Source organism: Tachyglossus aculeatus, chromosome 21 (assembly GCF_015852505.1).
Source record: "Tachyglossus aculeatus isolate mTacAcu1 chromosome 21, mTacAcu1.pri, whole genome shotgun sequence".
In the NCBI taxonomy this organism is placed as follows: Eukaryota; Metazoa; Chordata; class Mammalia; order Monotremata; family Tachyglossidae; genus Tachyglossus; species Tachyglossus aculeatus.
Genome location: NC_052086.1, coordinates 15,728,957 through 15,747,346, shown reverse-complemented (window position 1 = coordinate 15,747,346; position 18,390 = coordinate 15,728,957). Strand labels below are relative to the sequence as shown.

At 47.9% G+C, this 18,390-nt stretch overlaps 1 protein-coding gene across 3 annotated transcripts in view; it reads right to left on the bottom strand.

Moving 5' to 3' along the window:
* Positions 1-16,813, bottom strand: part of LOC119942617 (GRB2 related adaptor protein) — a 115,062-nt gene extending 98,249 nt beyond the window's left edge. For all 3 annotated transcript variants that reach the window (XM_038763489.1, XM_038763486.1, XM_038763487.1), the window contains exon 1: positions 16,692-16,813. In XM_038763489.1, the coding sequence (XP_038619417.1) occupies positions 16,692-16,769 (78 nt within the window). In that variant the 5' untranslated portion in view covers positions 16,770-16,813. The remainder of the gene's footprint in view (positions 1-16,691) is intronic.
* Between the last annotated feature and the right edge of the window lie 1,577 nt (positions 16,814-18,390).

The following is an 18,390-nucleotide window of genomic DNA, read 5'->3' as shown; positions in this document are numbered from 1 at the left end:
AATATATACAGTCCCTACCCAACAGTGGGCTCACAGTCTAGAAGGGGGAGACAGAGAACAAAACCAAACATATTAACAAAATAAAATAAATAGAATAGATATGTACAAGTAAAATAAATAAATGAATAAATAGAGTAATAAATATGAACAAACATATATACAGGTGCTGTGGGGAAGGGATGGTGGGGAAGGAGAGGGGGACGAGGGGGAGAGGAAGGAGAGGGCTCCGTCTGGGAAGGCCTCCAAGTGTACTAAGTGTTGGAGTAGATACAAGCTAATCAATTTAGATGCAGTCCATATCCCACATGGAGCTCACAATCTTAATCCCCAATTTACAGATGAGGGAAGCGAGGCATAGAGAAGTGAACTTACTTGCCCAAGGACATATAGCAGACAAGTGGTATTGACTTCTTCGGTGCCAGACAGGGAATTACCTGAGGGCCAGAGAAACTGTCCCCATCTCCGGTTCCCCTGCCTCAGATAAAGCCTGACCTCAAGTGTGGACTAGTGGATAGAACCCGGGCCTAGGAATCAGAAGGCCTGGGTTCTAATCCTGACTCTTCCGCTTGCCTGCTCTGTGCCCTTGGGCAAATCATTTTACTTCTCTGGGCCTCAGTTACCTCAACTGTTAAATGGGGATTAAGACTGGAGCGCCATGTCGAAAAGGATCTGTGTCCAACCCGATTTGCTTGTATCCACCCCAGCGTTTAGTAAAATGCCTGCACATAGTAATAATAATAATAATAATAATGATGATGGCATTTATTAAGTGCTTACTATGTGCAAAGCACCGAGGATGTGTGCGAGCAGGCGAGACCGCTAGAGGAATAACCCCGTGAGCCGGAGGAGTGATGCCCCGTTTACTCAGAGACATGATTTTCCACTGCTCCTACGCTCGGGCACATGTGGTTGGCACAGCTGTGCAAATAGGAACTGAAACCGTTCAGTTTGTGTTGGGGAAGAGGCTGCCGCTGCTGTGAGAAGCACTGGAGCAGAGCAGCTAAAATTAGCATTCGAACACTCGGTGAAAATAACCTCACTGTGTCAGTGTGTTTATGCACAAGGAATGTGCGGGTGAGAAGGCCCCGCCGCCTGCTCATCTGTAGGGAAGAGTTTGAACATTCATTCATTCATTCAATCATATTTGTTGACACTTACTGTGTACAGAACACTGTACTAAGTGCTTGGGAAGTACGAATTGGCAACATATAGAGACGGTCCCTACCCAACAACCGGCTCACAGTCTAGAAGGGGGAGACGGACAACAAAACATGTGGACAGGTGTCAAGTCATCAGAACAAATAGAATTAAAGCTAAATGCACATCATTAACAAAATAAATAGTATAGTAAATATGTACAAGTAAAATAAATAGAGTAATAAATCTGTACAAATATATATACAAGTGCTGTGGGGAGGGGAAGGAGGTAGGGTGGGGGGATGGAGAGGAGGAGAGGAAAAAGGGGGCTCAGTCTGGGAAGGCCTCTTGGAGGAGGTGAGCTCTCAGTAGGGCTTTGAAGCGGGGAAGAGAGCTAGCTTGGAGGATGTGCAGAGGGAGGGCATTTCAGGCCAGGGGGAGGACGTGGGCCAGGGGTCGACGGCGGGACAGGTGAGAAATGTGGGCATGGATGCATTTTGTGGGGGGATCTTTGTGTTTGTCCTGTTCAGGAAACTCTCCATGTCTCCGCATTCCTTAGGAACTTCCAATGGCTGCCCATTGTTCATTCATTCATTCAGTCGTATCTGTTGAACACTTACACTAGAGTACACTATAACAATAAACAATAAACTATAACAATAAACTGAGAAACAGCGTGGCTCAGTGGAAAGAGCCCGGGCTTTGGAGTCAGAGGTCAAGGGTTTAAATCTTGGCTCCGCCAATTGTCGGCTGTGTGACTTTGGGCAAGTCACTTAACTTCTCTGTGCCTCAGTTCCCTCATCTGTAAAATGGGGATTAAGACTGTGAGCCCCCTGTGGGACAACCTGATCACTTTGTAACCTCCCCAGCGCTTGGAACAGTGCTTTGCACATAGTAAGCACTCAATAAATGCCATCATTATTTATTATTATTATTATTAATAAACAGACACATTCCTTGCCCATAATGAGCTTACATTCTAGAGGGGGTGACAGATATTAAAGCATAAGTAAAGAAATTACAGCTATGTGGGGCTGGCCACCTCCACATCAAACAGAAACTCCATGCCATCACTTATAAGGCACTCAGTCAGCTCTCCCCAACCTACCTCACAGATTTCCTACTACAGCCCAGCCCTCACATGTTGCTCCTCTAGACCCAGTTTACTCACTGTGCCCAATCTTGTCTATCTCCCTGCTCACCCCTTTTCCACATCCTCCCCACTAGCCTGGAACTCCCTCCAACTCCACATATGCCAGACCACCACTCTGTCCACTTTCAAAGCCTTATTAAGGTTGCATTTTCTCCAAAAGGCCTTCCAATCAATCGATTTTATTTATTGAGAGCCTACTGGGTGCAGAGCACTGTACTAAGTACTTGGGAGAGTACAATATAACAATGTAACAGACACATTCCCTGCCCATAACAAGCTTACTGTCTAGAAGGGGAGACAGACATTAAAATAAATGAATAAATTATGCCTATAAACCTAAGTGCTGTGGGGCTGGGGGTGGTGATGAATAAAGGGGGCAAATCAGGGCGATGGAGAAGAGGAAAGTTGGGGGCTTAGGGAAGGCATCTTGGAGGAGATGTGCCTTCAATAAGGCTTTGACAGTGGGGAGTGTAATTGTCGGATGTGAAGAGGGAGGTTGTTTCATCATCATCATCATCAATCGTATTTATTGAGCGCTTACTATGTGCAGAGCACTGTACTAAGCGCTTGGGAAGTACAAATTGGCAACATATAGAGACAGTCCCTACCCAACAGTGGGCTCACAGTCTAAAAGGGGGAGACAGAGAACAAAACCAAACATACTAACAAAATAAAATAAATAGAATAGATATGTACAAATAAATTAAATAAATAATTTCAGGTCAGAGGCAGGATTTGGGAGGGAGGTCGGCAGTCAGATAGATGAGATCAACGTACAATAATTAGGTTGGTATTAGAGGAGTGAAGTGTGTGGGCTGGGTTGTATTAGGAGAATAGCCAGGTGAGGTAGAAGGGGCAAGGTGATTGAGTGCCTTAAAGCCAATGGTGAGGTATATGGGCAACCACTGGAGGTTCTTGAAGAGTGGGGAAATATGGACCAAAGGTTTTTGTAGAAAAATGTTCTGGGCAGCAGAGAGAAGTATGGACTGGAGTAGGGAGAGACAGGAGGCAGGGAGGTCAGCCAGGAGGCTGATACAGTAATCAAGGCAGGATAGGATAAATGCTTGGATTAACGTGGAAGCTGTTTGGATGGAGAGGAAAGGGCAGATTTAAGCTATGTTGTGGCGGTTGAACCAGCAGGATTTAGTGTTGGATTGAATATGTGTGTTGAAGGAGAGAGAGGAGACAAGGATAATACCAAAATTACAGACTTGTGAGACAGGAAGGATGGTAATGGTTCCTTGATAAAGTCCTCATTTCCCCAGCTCCCTCTCCCTTCTGCATCATCTATGCCCTTGGATAATAATAATAATAATAATGGTATTTGTTAAGTGCTTACTATGTGCCAAGCACTGTTCAAGCCATTTGTCAGCTCTGCAACCTTGGGCAAGCCACTTAACATCTCTGTGCCTCAATTACCTCATCTGTAAAATGGGGACTAAGATTGTGAGCCCCACTTGGGACAACCTGATAAACTTGTATCTCCCCCAGCAGAAATGGCAGAAGTGGGATTAGAACCCATGACCTCTGACTCCCAAGCCCGGGCTGTTTCCAGTAAGCCACGCTGCTTCTTTGGAATTTGTTAAGCACTTACTATGTGCAAAGCACCATTCTAAGCGCTGGGGAGGATACAAGGTGATCAGGTTTTCCCACAGGGGGCTCACAGTCTTAGTCCCCATTTTACAGATGAGGTAACTGAGGCCCAGAGAAGTGAAGTGACTTGCCCAAAGTCACACAGCTGGCAATTGGCGGAGCCGGGACTAGAACCCATGACCTCTGACTCCCAAGCCCGGGCTCTTTCCACTGAGCCACGCTGCTTCTCCATCTTCTGCTTCTGGATCTGTGACTTTGGACATTTGCTTTTCGCCCCAACCCCAACCCCACAGCACTTACGTACATATCTTTAAATTACACATCATAAATTATTCATTCATATTAATGTCTGTCTCCCTCTAGACTGTAAGCTCACTATGGGCAGGGAACATATCTGCTAAATCAGTTGCATTGTCCTCTCCCAAGTGCTTAGCACAGTGCTCTACATATAGTAAGTGCTCATTAAATACTATTTGTTAATTCATTCGTTCGTTGTTCAGGGTCTGATCGCCAAGTTTGTGGATCATCCAGGGCCTTTTCTTCTTCTGGTCGGTGTGGACCTTTGGTCATTGGAATGCTCATTAGTGCCTCCCCCAGAAGAATCAATCAGTCAGGCGATCAATTGATCATATTTACTGAGCCCTTACTAAGCTCCTGGGAGAGGATACAATATAACAGAGTTGGTAGACATGTTTCCTGTCCACAAGGAGCTTGCAGTCTAGAGGGGGGAGACATTAAAATAAAATCTGGATATGGACGTAAATGCAGTGGTGTTGAGGGTGAGGTGCATAAAGGGCATAGTAGATAGAACCTGGGAGTTAGAAGGTCATGAATTCTAATCCCTACTCCCCCACTTGTCTGCTGTGTGACCTTGGACAAATCACTTCACTTCTCTATGCCTCAGTTACCTCATCTGTAAAATGGGGATTGAGACTGTGAGCCCCATGTGGGACAGCAATTGTGTCCAACCTGATTTGCTTGTATCTACCCAGCGCTTAGTACTATGCATGGCACATAGTAAGCGCTTAACAAATACCACAATTACTATTAAATCAAAGGGCAAGGGTGACGGAGAAGGGAGGGGGAGTAGGGGAAATGAAATTGTGAAACTCCAGTTGGGGCTGAGTTGCTCACTAATTATTGGTCCTAGTGAAAGATTTGGTGAAGTGAGGAAGGATGAACTAACCTGACAGCCATAATATTTGGAGGGGAATGTTGGTGGATTTCACTATCCATGCTATCCCTGTCTCCCAAGAGAAGTCATACTGAGGAATCTGTGGAGTTTCAAAGAAGACTCAACTCAGGAGGTCACATATAAATATCTTCGAGTTTTCTTACTGCTCCATCCCACAGTTCAGCATGAAGTCTAGGAAGTCCTGCAGAGGAGCAAAACTCTCCCCCAGCAATGAAGTCTTGAGCCAGTGTCTTGTTGGGTGTAATGGTAGGGAATAGGACCTCCTGGAGTATGGGATAGGGTCAACAGGACTATCTCTGAATCCAGTTTGTGAACGATTCCAGCCTAACTGGAAATGTCAAACTGTGGACTCTAGTCTGGGGTTTGTGTGAGTGTGTGTGTGCATGTGTCTGTGTGTTGCTTTGTGAACACAACTTCTAGACTGTGAGCCCATTGTTAGGTAGGGACTGTCTCTATATGTTGCCGACTTGTACTTCCCAAGCGCTTAGTACAGTGCTCTGCACACAGTAAGCGCTCAATAAATACGATTGAATGAATGAATGAATGAAAGATGGCTGTGTGTCTCTGGATGGGGCGGGATAGGGCTCGTAGTAATGACCTTCAGGGATTGCAAGTGGGAAACAGGTTGGAGGTATTCTCTTTAGGAGCAATGACCCAAGTCACTGGCAAATGCTCTTTCTTCCCAAACCTCTGAACATTTTTGCGCTTTTTCAACTTAATGAGTAGGGTGAAATGGAAAATGACTGATTCCTTTAGAGGTCATCAAGATTAAACCTCTGAATCTCCAGATGACTTTTTTCCCAAGGCTCCAACAACCCCAAGGTCATCAACGATGTTAGCCTGTTGTGGGCAGGGACTGTGTCTGTTTATTGTTGCATTGTACTCTCCCAAGCGCTTAGTACAGTGCTCTGCACACAGTAAGCGCTCAACAAATACGATTGAATGAATGAATCATTGAACACAGAAGCTCAATCATTTACTATCAACCAATCGGTGTTACTTATTGAGCACTTACTGCAGTGTTATCTTCTCCCAAGAACTTAGTACCGTGCTCTGCACAGAGTAAGTGCTCAATTAATACCACTGATGATGATGCAGAGCACTGTACTAAGCACCTGGGAGATTACAAGAGTTGGTAGGTACGATTCCTGTCTTCAAGGACTTTTAGTAGTTTTCACTAAGTGCTTACGCTAAGCAGTTGGGAGAGTACAGTACCATGAGTAGACACACTCCCTGCCCTCAAGGAGCTTGCAATCAAGCTCACCATTGTGATCCAAGCTCCACTACTTCTTTCACCCCTTCTTCTACCCTTTCAACACTTCCCAAGTTCCCTGGGTAAGCGCTGCCTTCTTCACTCCCCACCCTCCGTTTTACAGATGAAAGAAATTGAGGCTAAAAAGGCCCCTGACTTTCTCGAGGCCACACAGGTCTCCAAGTGCCGCCCCAGGATTAGATCTGCAGCTTACTGGGTCTAGTCCAACTCCCTGTCCCCAGCTGCTCTGTGCCGCTTCCCAGAGAGGAGCGAAGAAGAAAAGTGGCAAAAGATGAAACACCTGGAAAGGTGATGTGAAGTCCTCAGCTGGGAGGCGGGGACCAAGGCCTGGAAGCAGGAGGAAGGGTGGGGGATGAGAAGGAGCACCTCTAGCCCTTTCTGTTTGTCCAGCTCACCCTCCCTGGCCCGGACTCAGTAAGTGGGCCCAGAAGGAATCCCCAGGAATTGTCTTTGAAGTTGGGTGGGTAATAAAAATAACAACAAAAATAATAATGATATAAGGATCCGGATTCCAATCCCTCCTCTGCCACTTGTCTGCTGTGTGACCTTGGGCAAGTCACTCAACTTCTCTGTGCCTCAATTCCCTCATGTGTAAAATGGGGATTAAAACTGTGAGCCTCATGTGGGACGGGGATTGTGATTAGCTTGCATCTACCCTAACCCTTAGAACAGTGCCTGGCACGTAAGTAAGCACTTAACAAATACCAGAATTATTATTATATTACTATTAGCAATAATAGTAGTAATAATAATAATAATAAAGCAAGCCTTTCAGTGCCCTCAGAGAGACATGGCCAGGCCCAGTCTGTCTGGCCACCACGCACAGAAATCCTGTTTCATGTGGTGCTGCACTGGGCAGGGATGGAAGGATGTTTTAACCTAATTAGAGATGAACAGGCTCCAAATTGGCTTTTAACCTAGTTTAAGCCCAATAAATATCCTCTTTGTTTCCTTCCTGATTCCAGGTGGGTTTGCAATCCTGTTTCTCGGCTCTACTTTCCACCCTGGCATGCCCAAATCTGAGACGCTTGGATTCTGACAGAGAATCTTATTGTTTTCCGTGAAAGCGGTTAACCCACCACTGGGCTGAGGCCGCCAGGAAAATCTGTCAGGGAGCAAAGCTGACCGGGCTGCACCCGGTCAAGCCGGGCAAGCCCGGACAAGGCCCAATTCCCAGCCTGCTGAGTGGTCTGGGTCCCAGGCCCCAAAAAGTGAGTGAGGGGATGGGTAGGGGATCGGGGTATCAACCTGGTGGCTCTCAGGGTCACCGTCAGACTCCCGTCCCAGCTAAGGCCAAGGGAACATTTTCTCTCTGAGGGGCTGCCTATGCTGGGAGGATGGCCCCATTAGAAGCTGGAGGGATGGAAATGGTGCAGAAGTGGCTAAGACCTCTGATAGCTGGGGAGGGCAAGGATGAAAGATGAGGCTACCTCGACCCTCATTTGTCCATTCTCCTCAGAGCTTCAGACTCTTAGCCCTGGGTTGGGACAGTTTACCTTTGCGTCCCCCACCATTCCTGTCTTGCAGCAAACCCCAGCTGATCACATCTCTATAAGGCCACATCTCCTCCAAAAGGCCTTCCCCGAATAAGCCCCATTTTTCCCAGTTCCCTTTCCCTCTCCCTTCTGCATCATCTATAAACTTGGATCTGTGACCACTGGCATTTGAGATTCACCCCACCCTCAGCCCCACAGTACTTATGTAAATTATATATTATAAATTATTTATTTATATTGATGTCTGTCTCCCCCCTCTAGACTATAAGCTCATTGTGGGAGGGGAACAAATCTACAACTCTGTTACATCGTACCTCCCAAGCGCTTAGTACAGTGATCTGAACACGGTGAGTGCTCAATGAATACTATTGATGATGATGATGAAGAAGCCAAAGAGCACTGGTGCAAAATCCTGTGCTTTCGAGGGGTTTCTTTTAGGAAGCAAGAGCCTGAGAGCTGACCCTGTGACAGGAGTGGGGTGCGGACCAAGAGGCTGGGGAGAAAACCAGGCTATATTCTTCACCCCAAACCAGCAGGGAGGGGCACAGGGGCCTGGTAGGGGGCTCTATCTTGGCGGGGGGCCCGGTCTCCCACCAGGTCGGACTGGAACAGGCCCAAGAATGGAGAGGCAGGGTGCAGGAGCTGGGGAAGAAGCCGTGGAAGCTGTGAGAATCAGGGCCGACTTCCGACGCCCAGCCAGAGGGGCGTCTGCCTCAGAACACACCATTCAGAAATGGGGGTGAAAATTTAAATCAATCAATCAATCGTATTTATTGAGCACTACTGTGTGCAGAGCACTGTACTAAGCGCTTGGGAAGTACAAGTTGGCAACATATAGAGACAGTCCCTACCTAACAGTGGGCTCACAGTCTAAAAGGGGGAGACAGAGAACAAAACCAAACATACTAACAAAATAAAATAAATAGAATAGATATATACAGGTAAAATAAATAACTAAATAAATAGAGTAATAAATATGTACAAACATATATACATATATACAGGTGCTGTGGGGAAGGGAAGGAGGTAAAATGGGGGGATGGAGAGGGGGACGAGGGGGAGAGGAAGGAAGGGGCTCAGTCTGGGAAGGCCTCCTGGAGGAGGTGAGCTCTCAGGAGGCCCTTGAAGGGAGGAAGAGAGCTAGCTTGGTGGATGGGCAGAGGGAGGGCATTCCAGGCCCGGGGGATGACGTGGGCCGGGGGTCGATGGTGGGACAGGCGAGAACGAGGTACGGTGAGGAGATTAGCGGCGGAGGAGCGGAGGGTGCGGGGTGGGCTGGAGAAGGAGAGAAGGGAGGTGAGGTAGGAGGGGGCGAGGTGATGGAAAGCTGACCTCCCTCTGCCTGAGTTGGAAGCTGCACCAGAGAAAGTAGGGGAAAGTCAGTGGTCCCTTCAGGGAAGCACTTATGGTTTATAGCATCCCAGCCCCACAGCCCTTATGTACCTACCTGTATATTATTTATGTATGTTTATATCTGTCTCCGCCTCTACATTGTAAGCTCATTGTGGGCAAGGAATGTGTCTATTGTTGTAGTGTAATAATAATAATAATAATGATGGTATTTAAGTGCTTACTATGTGTCAAGCACTGTTCTAAGCACTGGGGTAGAAACAGGGTAGTATTCAGGTTGTCCCGTGTGGGAGTCACAGTCTTAATCCTCATTTTACAGATGAGGTAACTGAGGCCCAGAGGAGTTAAGTGACTTGCCCAAAGTCACACAGCTGATAAGTGGCAGAGCCGGGATTACTCTCCCAAGAGCTTAGTACAGTGTTCCGCACACAGGAAGCACTCAATAAATACGATTTACTGACTGACTGACAGTCATGGACACAGCCTAAGGTAATGATGGCAGGTGAAAGGAGAGGGGCTTCTAAAATTTTCTCAGCCTCAGGGCGACTGCATCTCTGAAGCGGAGACCCTGATGAGAATGGTGGGCCCAGCCTGGACCCTCCCAGTGACACCCCCAGGGAGATGCCCAAGGGAGCTGTGCCCAGTAGCCTGGCTCCTTCATCCTCAACTCTTCCGCTTTCCCACCCCCAACTCTGCTTTGGACCCAAGGGTGCAAAGAGGCTGGAGGCCGATGTGATGAAATGTGAGTGCAGACCTGGACCCTGCCAGACAGATGATGGACAGGCGGGGTTCTGGTAGCAGCCCTTGCCAGGCCCAAAGCGGGTCGCTGGGGCACTCTGGTTGGATGGAGTGATGCCATCCAGGCGGGAAGTCCGCAGAGTACTCAGCTGCCTGGGGCAGATTCCAGGGAGGAAAAAAGCGTTAAGCAGCTGCTCAACCAGGAGAGCCCTACCACATGAGAAGGGAACTCAGTTTTTTTCTGGCTTTTGTTAGAGGGGGAATTTCCTGCCCGGGAATGGACACTCTGGCGATTTTGGAGGGAAAATGAGGTTCTAGAGGCCTTCACCCCATCCATTAACAAGGGAACCCAAGGAGAAGAGGAGACACAGGGAAAGATGGGAAGCTTCAAAGACAGAGGGACTCCCAACATCAGGGTAACCTAGAAGGCTGAACTGCTCCACCCAGCCCCCAAGGACCTCCACATAACTCCCTCCTCTCCCCTTGATCCGCTGCTGAGAGTTCCCAGGCCCCATTACTTGAAGCTTACCTGATTACCTCCCAACTCCCCAAGTCACAGAATTCATTCATTCAGTTGTATTTATTGAGCTTTTGCTGTGTGAAAGCACTGTACTACACACATGGGAGAGTACAATCCCACATCCTTGCCTACCACTCTGGCGTCTAGTTTAATCAGTGGTATTTATTGAGTCCTTACCTTGTTCTGAGAATTGTACTAATCACCTGGAAGAATGCAGTACAATAGAGTTGGTAGACAAGCTCCCTGCCCACAAGGAGCTTACATCTTATTGCCATGTTCGGCATCTAAGTACAAGTGAATAGTCAGTTGTACATTCCGTGACTGATTCTGATCAACTCTGATAGTTCATTCTGGTGTGTTTGTTCAATCCCTTCCTGTTCCTTGGTCTTTCTCCCGCTCCCACAATCCATAAGATTCATTAGATTCACGATTCATTAGAGAAGCAGCGTGGCTCAGTGGAAAGAGCCCAGGCTTGGGAGTCAGAGGCCATGGGTTCTAATCCCGGCTCCACCACTTGTCAGCTGTGTGACTTTGGGCAAGTCACTTAACTTCTCTGAGCCTCAGTTACCTCATCTGTAAAATGGGGATTAAGATTGTGAGCTCCATGTGGAACAACCTGATCACCTTGTATCCCCCAGCGCTTAGAACAGTGCTTTGCACATAGTAAGTGCTGAACAAATACCATCATTATAAACATTTTGCCTGTCTGTCTCCCCTTTTAGAGTGCAAGCTGCTTGGGAGCAGGGAAAGTTTCCTGTGCTTCAGTTCAACCTATCATTGTGCCCAGTGAGTGCTCAATAAGTACTATTTCACCATTGTCACTCAAGAGCTTAGTACAATGGTCTGGACTCAGTAAGTGTTCAATAAATACCATTTCCAGCATTACCATCCAAAAGCTTAATGCAATGTTCTGTTCTCAGTAGGTTAATGCCATCATCACTGCTGTCACCAGGGAGCTTAGTATAGTGCTCTGCACTCAGTAGCTACTCAGTAAATGCCATTTCCATCATTACATCCTAAAGCTCAATACACTGCTCTCAGTAGGTGCTCAATAAATACTCATTACCACTTGAAACCTCAGAACAGTGTTCTGCGTTCAGTAGTGGCTCAGTAAATATCACTATTTCTACTATTATTACTACTACCAGGAACTAGTAACAATAACAACAACAATGATGGCATTTATTAAGTACTTACTATGTGCAAAGCACTGTTCTAAGCGCTGGGGAGGTTACAAGGTGATCAGGTTTTCCCATGGGGGTCTCACAGTCTTAATCCCCATTTTACAGATGAGGTAACTGAGGCCGAGAGAAGTTAAGTGACTTGCCCAAAGTCACACAGCTGGCAATTGGCAGAGACGGGATTTGAACCCATGGCCCCTGATTCCAAAGCCCGTGCTCTTTCCACTGAGCAGCATGGCCTAGTGGCAAGAGTGAGGCTTGGGAGTCAGAGGACGTGGGTTCTAATCCCAGATCTGCCACTCGTCTGCTGTGTGACCTTGGGGCAAGTCACTGAACTTCTCTGTGCCTCAGATCCCTCATCTGTAAAAATGGGATTCCATAACTATTCTCCCTCCTATTTAGACTGTGAGCCTCTAATGGGACCTGATAATAATAATAATAATAATTGTGGCATTTGTTAAGCACCTATTATGTGCCAGACACTGTTCTAAGCGCTAGGATGGATATAAACCCCACATGGGGCTCACAATCCTAACCCCCATTTTACAGCTGAGTTACCTGAGCCACAGAGTGGTTAGTGACTTACTCGAGGCCACACAGCAGACAAGTAGCGGAGTCAGGATTAGAGTCCTCCTGACTCCCAAGCTGATGATCTTATATCTACCCCAGTATTTAAAACAATGCTTAGCACATAGTAAGGCCTTAACAAAAAACACAATTATTATCATTATCATCATGGTCTAGATTGTGAGCCCATCGTTCTAGACTGTGAGCCCATCGTTGGGTAGGGACCATCTCCATATGTTGCTAACTTGTACTTCCCAAGCTCTTAGTACAGTGCTCTGCACACAGTAAGTGCTCAATAAATATGATTGAATGAATGGATGAATCATTAGATTTTATGGGACAGGAAGGCCTTTTCAGTCAATCAGTCTATCAGCAGTATTGATTGAAACCTTACTCTGGGCAGAGCACTGTGCCAAGCACTTGGGAAAGTACAGAAAATATAATAGGCATGATTCCTATCCTCAAGGAACTTACAAATCTAGTCAGGGAGAGAGACGCTGAAATAAATTAACAGCAGATATGGGGAAACAATAGAGTATAAAGATATGTATGTAAGTGCCAAAGGGGCGGAGGTGCATATCCAAGTTCTTAAGTGACTCGGAAATATGGGAGTGGCAGTAGTAGGGGAAAATAGGGTGGGGAAATGAGCAATTTATCAAGGAAGGTGTCCTGGAAGAGGAGATGTGATTTTAGCAGCGCTTTGAAGTTGGGTAGACTAGCGGTCTGCCGGATGTGAAGGGGGAGGGAGTGTCAGGTAGAGGGGCAAAGCGTGAAGAAGAGGTAGGCGGCGAGAGATGAGGAGGAGGCACAGTGAGTGGGCTAGCTTGAGTGGAACAAAGCATGCTAGGTGGGCTGGAGTGGGAGAGGAGTGAGGATAGTAGACAGAAGAGAACTGAAGGAGAGCCAAGTGGGGGAGAGGGGGAAGCAGGCTGGGGTCTAGGCTTTGGCTTCCATCGTCGGCTCTGCCTCTTCTTCTCACAGGCCCCTCCCAAGCCACTGTGGGCTCATGGCTGCCTAATCCCCTCTTTCCCCTTCTTCCATTGGAGATGGCTGCTGTCCAGTGGCCAGCCTGCTCCAGCCTCCTCATTGATCACTGACTGATGGCGTCCTTGTCAGCCTGTCCAGTCAGCTTAAGGAACAAAACAGAGAAGCAGCATGGCCTAGTGGATAGAGCCCGGGCCTGAGAATCAGAAGGACCTGGGTTCTAATCCTGGCTCCACAACTTGTCTGCTGTGTGACCTTGAGCAAGTCACTTCTCTTCTCTGGGCCTCAGGGATCTCATCTGTAAAATGGGGACTAAAACTGTGAGCCCCGTGTGGGACATGGATTGTGTCCATCTGGATTGATACCTAGCGACCACTTAACAAATACCATTAAAAAAAAAAAGGAACACAGCCATTTTCCCCAAACAGGGCAGGCCCTGTACCCTTGCCAGGGGAAGGTGTGAAATTCCGTTCTCTAGAAAGCTTTACAAGTAGTAGACATTTTCATCTGGAATGAAATGTCTGGGGTGGTTTCGGGTCAACCCTGCCTGAAAATGGGGGGGAAAGCCTTCTCCAAATCCTTTCTGGAGAGATGGGAGTCATGAGGAGAATTAAAATCCACCAACTATCTAAATTCTAACCCTGGCCTAGAAACATGTTACCAGCAAGAATTTAAATGCTTTCTTAGGCATTCCTCTCCTCATTTCCCCATTGGAACTCTACCAGTTACTACAGAAACATGGCGAATGGAGAAGCAGAGCTCTCTCAAGGTTAACTAGAATATTGATCTTGCAGGCCTTGTCCTTCCCTGGATCCCCCTCTGACACTGGACCCTCTCTCTGTCTTCATTCAGTCAGTCAATCCTATTTATTGTGCAGGCCTTGTCCTTCCCTGGATCCCCCTCTGACACTTGACCCTCTCTCTGTCTTCAGTCAGTCAGTCCTATTTATTGTGCACTTACACGATAAATACAGTAATAAATGCATAGCCCTGTACTAAGCGCTTGGAAGACTACAATATAACAGACACATTCTGTGCCCACAATGAGCTTATGGAGCTCAAGCACTGGAACTTCCACAAAGATCTGGAGGGTTACGATATTAATAATAATAATAATGGCATTTGTTAATTGCTTACTATGTGCCAAACACTGTTCTGAGCGCTGGGGGGAATGCAAGGTAATCAGGTTGTCCTACATGGGGCTCAAAATCTTAATCCCCATTTTCCAGATGAGGTAACTGAGGCACAGAGAAGTTAAGTGACTTGCCCAAAGTCACACAGCCGACAAATGGTGGAGCCAGGATTAGAGCCTAAGACCTCTGACTCCCAAGCCCATGCTCTTTCCGCTGAGCCATGCTGCTTCTCAAAAAAAAAATAATGATGGCATTTGTTAAGTGCATACTGTGTGCGAAGCACTGTTCTAAGCACTGGGGGGGACACAATGTGATCAGGTTGTCCCATGTGGGGCTCACAGTCTTAAGCCCCATGTTACAGATGAGGTAACTGAGGCACAGAGAAGTCGTGACTTGCTCAAAGTCACACAGCTGACACGTGGCGGAGCCGGGATTAGAACCCATGACCTCTGACTCCCAAGCCCACGCTCTTTCCATTGAGCCGCACTGCTTCTCACCCTGGTCCCTCTCCTAGACCTCTGGAGGAGTGTCAACTGGCTCTCCGGGAAGGGGGATCGTCAGGTGATGCTGAACAAGAAAGAACTCCAGAGGTTCAGAGGGAGGGGACGTGGGTGTTTGCTCTCAGAAAGAAACTCCCGGCAGGAAGCAGCAGGGCGCTTTCGGGGGTTTACACTTTCGTAACTATCGACTGACACGATTCCCTGTTTGAGCACTTTCTTCCGCCCGTATGTAATCTGGTTTGCATCTGTGCCCACATCTCCCACTCCTCTGTGAGATTGAAGCTTCTTGTGGTCAGGGATTGCGTCTCCTCCACGTATTGTTCTCTGCCAAGTGCTTAGAATATCACTCTGCCCACAGTAAGCTCACATGCCATTGTGCGTTGGCGACCCCAAAAGCCAACGACTCTTCAGGCACCAAAGGTTCCAGAGGTCAGAGGTGACATCTCTCCAGCTGCCTCTGTAAAACCCCATGAAGTCCTGAATTCAGGTCCCCTGAAGGCAATCAGGGTCCTTTCCAGGATCCAGGGCTTGAAAGACACCAAGGGAGAGCTGCTAAAATATTTCCAGAAGGGAAGCCTGGTCAGACATAGGGAATACAGTCCTGTTGGCTAGGCCAACTGATGGTCTCAAGGCCTAGAGAGCTTTGATTCTCTGAAGAGGGCATTGGTCCAACCACTAAATACTTAACCAGGCCAATGCAAAATGGTGGAAGGGCTGTTTGGAAGGACCCTTGAGAGAGAGGAGATGGAATTAGGTGAATGAAAATGTGGCGGAGCTCTCTGGGCAATTTTCCATTATTGCTTTCTCCAGGAAAATGAGGGAACACCTTGAGTTGGAACATTGGCGAAGTAGGCCAAAGGGAGGCCTCCTGAATGGCAGGAGGAGTGACAGGACAAGAAAATCTGATCTGTTTGTTGTTTGTGTCAGTGCAGATGTGTGGATGGAAGTGGGAACTCCAAGCTCTAACCCCCGGAGGGTCCTGGCGCATTAACTGGTGTTCCCTTCAGTCTTTTAGACTGTGAGCCCACTGTTGGGTAGGGACTGTCTCTAAATGTTGCCAATTTGTACTTCCCAAGCGCTTAGTACAGTGCTCTGCACATAGTAAGCGCTCAATAAATACGATTGATGATGATGATGATGATGATTAACCCTCGGACCTCTCTTTCCCCATCTGCAAAATGGATCTTATACTAGTTGTGGTATTCGTAAAACACCTTACTATGCACCAAATACTGTACTAAGTGCTGGGGCAGACACAAGATCTTCACCTCCCGCATGGGGCTCACAGTCTAAGTAGGAAGGAGAACAGATTTTGAATCCCCATTTTGCTGATGAGGGAACCGAGGCACAGAGATGTTAAGTGACTTGCCCAAGATCACACAGCAGAGTAGCGGGGCCAGAATTAGAATCCAGCTCCTCTGACTCACAGGCCTGTGCTCTTTCCAAGTTTTTTTTAATCTCTTCTCCCTCCCAGGGACTGTGGCCATCTGTAACCTAGGTACCATTCCTATGGTTCAGTTCAAAGATGGGAACTTTCTCTCAGAAAACGCATTAGGCAGCTTTTAGATGGGAGAACAAGAATGAGCGATTGCAACAATCCCCTCTCCCCTGACCACCGCACACTTGCCCCAGACTTTCTCCAGCTCAGGGGCTCCGTAGCTTCTCCGTCAAGCTCGTCTTCGGACCCCCATTCTTTGGACCCCCTCCCAACCGGGTCCATCACTTTCCGGAAACCTTCAGATATGCGAAATAAAAACCCAGTCTTCCATGTCCGACTCCAGGCCTCCATACACCACCCTTGGAGGGTCCCGCCGGCGACCAGTCCCACCAGTCAGCCCCCCAGCCCGACAGGCCGTTTTGTATCCCAGTTACCTTCAGAGTGTCACCCTTGGTGAAGCCCAGCTCGTCGTTCTCCGTGGCCTGGAAGCTGTACAGGGCGACGGACTCCATCCTGTGCAGGCAACCGCTCTTTTCTCTGACTCGAGTCCCCCCGGGACTCCTCCGCCACCCTCAACCTGAGGCGGTCAGTCCCTGGCAGTCACACTCACACCCTGCCCCTCCACTACCGAGGCCCTGCGTCCCTCCCGCGGTGACCCCCTCCCGGCTCCCCTCGCCCCACGACTGTGGCTGGGGCGGCCCAGAGAGTCTGCCTTCAGTGCAGTGAGACACGGGCTTCCTGTTTCCTCAGTTGAAGGTGAATGTCAGGATTTTTTTTTTTTAATTGAGAGCAAAACTGCTGCTTATGAGAGCATGTAGCAGGAAGCCACTATCATGTCACCGGGCTGGATATTTATTCTGTGGTGATTGAGGGCCAGAGCCCCACCCAATCCTGGCCTCTGAGGCTGTGGAGATTACAGGAGGCCGGCCTCTTGACCAGGAAGGAGATTTTTCCACAGAGTTGAAAAGGGGGAGTAAAGTGGGAAGTCACATGCATCTCCCCCATCAGGTCTCCTCACATCGGCGTGGCCTAGCGGATAAAGCACAGGCCTGGGAGCCAGAGGGCCAGGGTTCTAATCGCAGGTCTGCCACTTGCCTGTGTGTGACCTTGGGCAAGTCACTGAACTTCTCTGTGCCTCAGTTTCCTAAACTGCAAAATGGGGATTCAATACCTGTTCTCCCTCCTACTTGGACTGTGAATCCCGTTTGGGGAAGGGTCTTTGTCCGGCCTGATTAACTCAGTATCTACTCCAATAAGTCAATCAGTGGTATTTACTGAGCACTTACTATGTGCAGCGCCCTGTTTTAAGTGCTTGGGAGAGTACAGTGCAAGAGAATAAGCAGATACGTTCCCTGCCCATAATGAGCTTACAGTCTAGAGGAGGAGACAGACATTAATATGAATAAGAAATTTACAGCACTTAGAATAGTGCTTGTTACATAGTAAGTGCTTAATAAGTACCATAAAAAAGCATGGTGGGGCCCCTCCTGACACTTTTTCACTCGTCATCCATCATACCTGGATCTCACCTATCTCACCACCGACCCCTGGCCTGGAACGCCCTTCCGCTTCATGTCCGACCGACAATTATTCTCCCCGACTTCAAAGCCTTATTGAAAGCACGTCTCCTCCAAGAGGCTTTCTCTGACTAAACCCTCATTTCCTCTTCTCTCATTCCCTTCTGCGTCACTCTGATTTTCTCCCTTTATTCACCCTGCCCTCGGTGCCCCCAGTGCTTATGTAAATAGCCATAGCTTATTTATTTATATTAATACCTGTTTCCCCCTCTAAGACTATAAACTCATTGTGGGCGAGGAACGTGTCTACCATCTCTGTTATACTCTCCCAAGTGCTTAATACAGTGCTCTGCACACAGTAAGGGCTCAATCAAATCAATTTGATTGATTGACTGATTGATGGATTTGCGTCTCAGACAGACCACAAGGAAGGACAAGGGGCAGACATCAAGACTAAGGCAGCCTGGTTTCCTGAGGATTACGACTTCGCGTGCCTGTCGACAGATCTCCCACTCTCTTGATACCTCCCACCTCCTCCTGTGTTCGCCGATACTGCAGCCAGGGAAGTGACTGGGGAGAAAATGGCAGCCAGCACCCCCCTCCTTGCCGTGGCTTC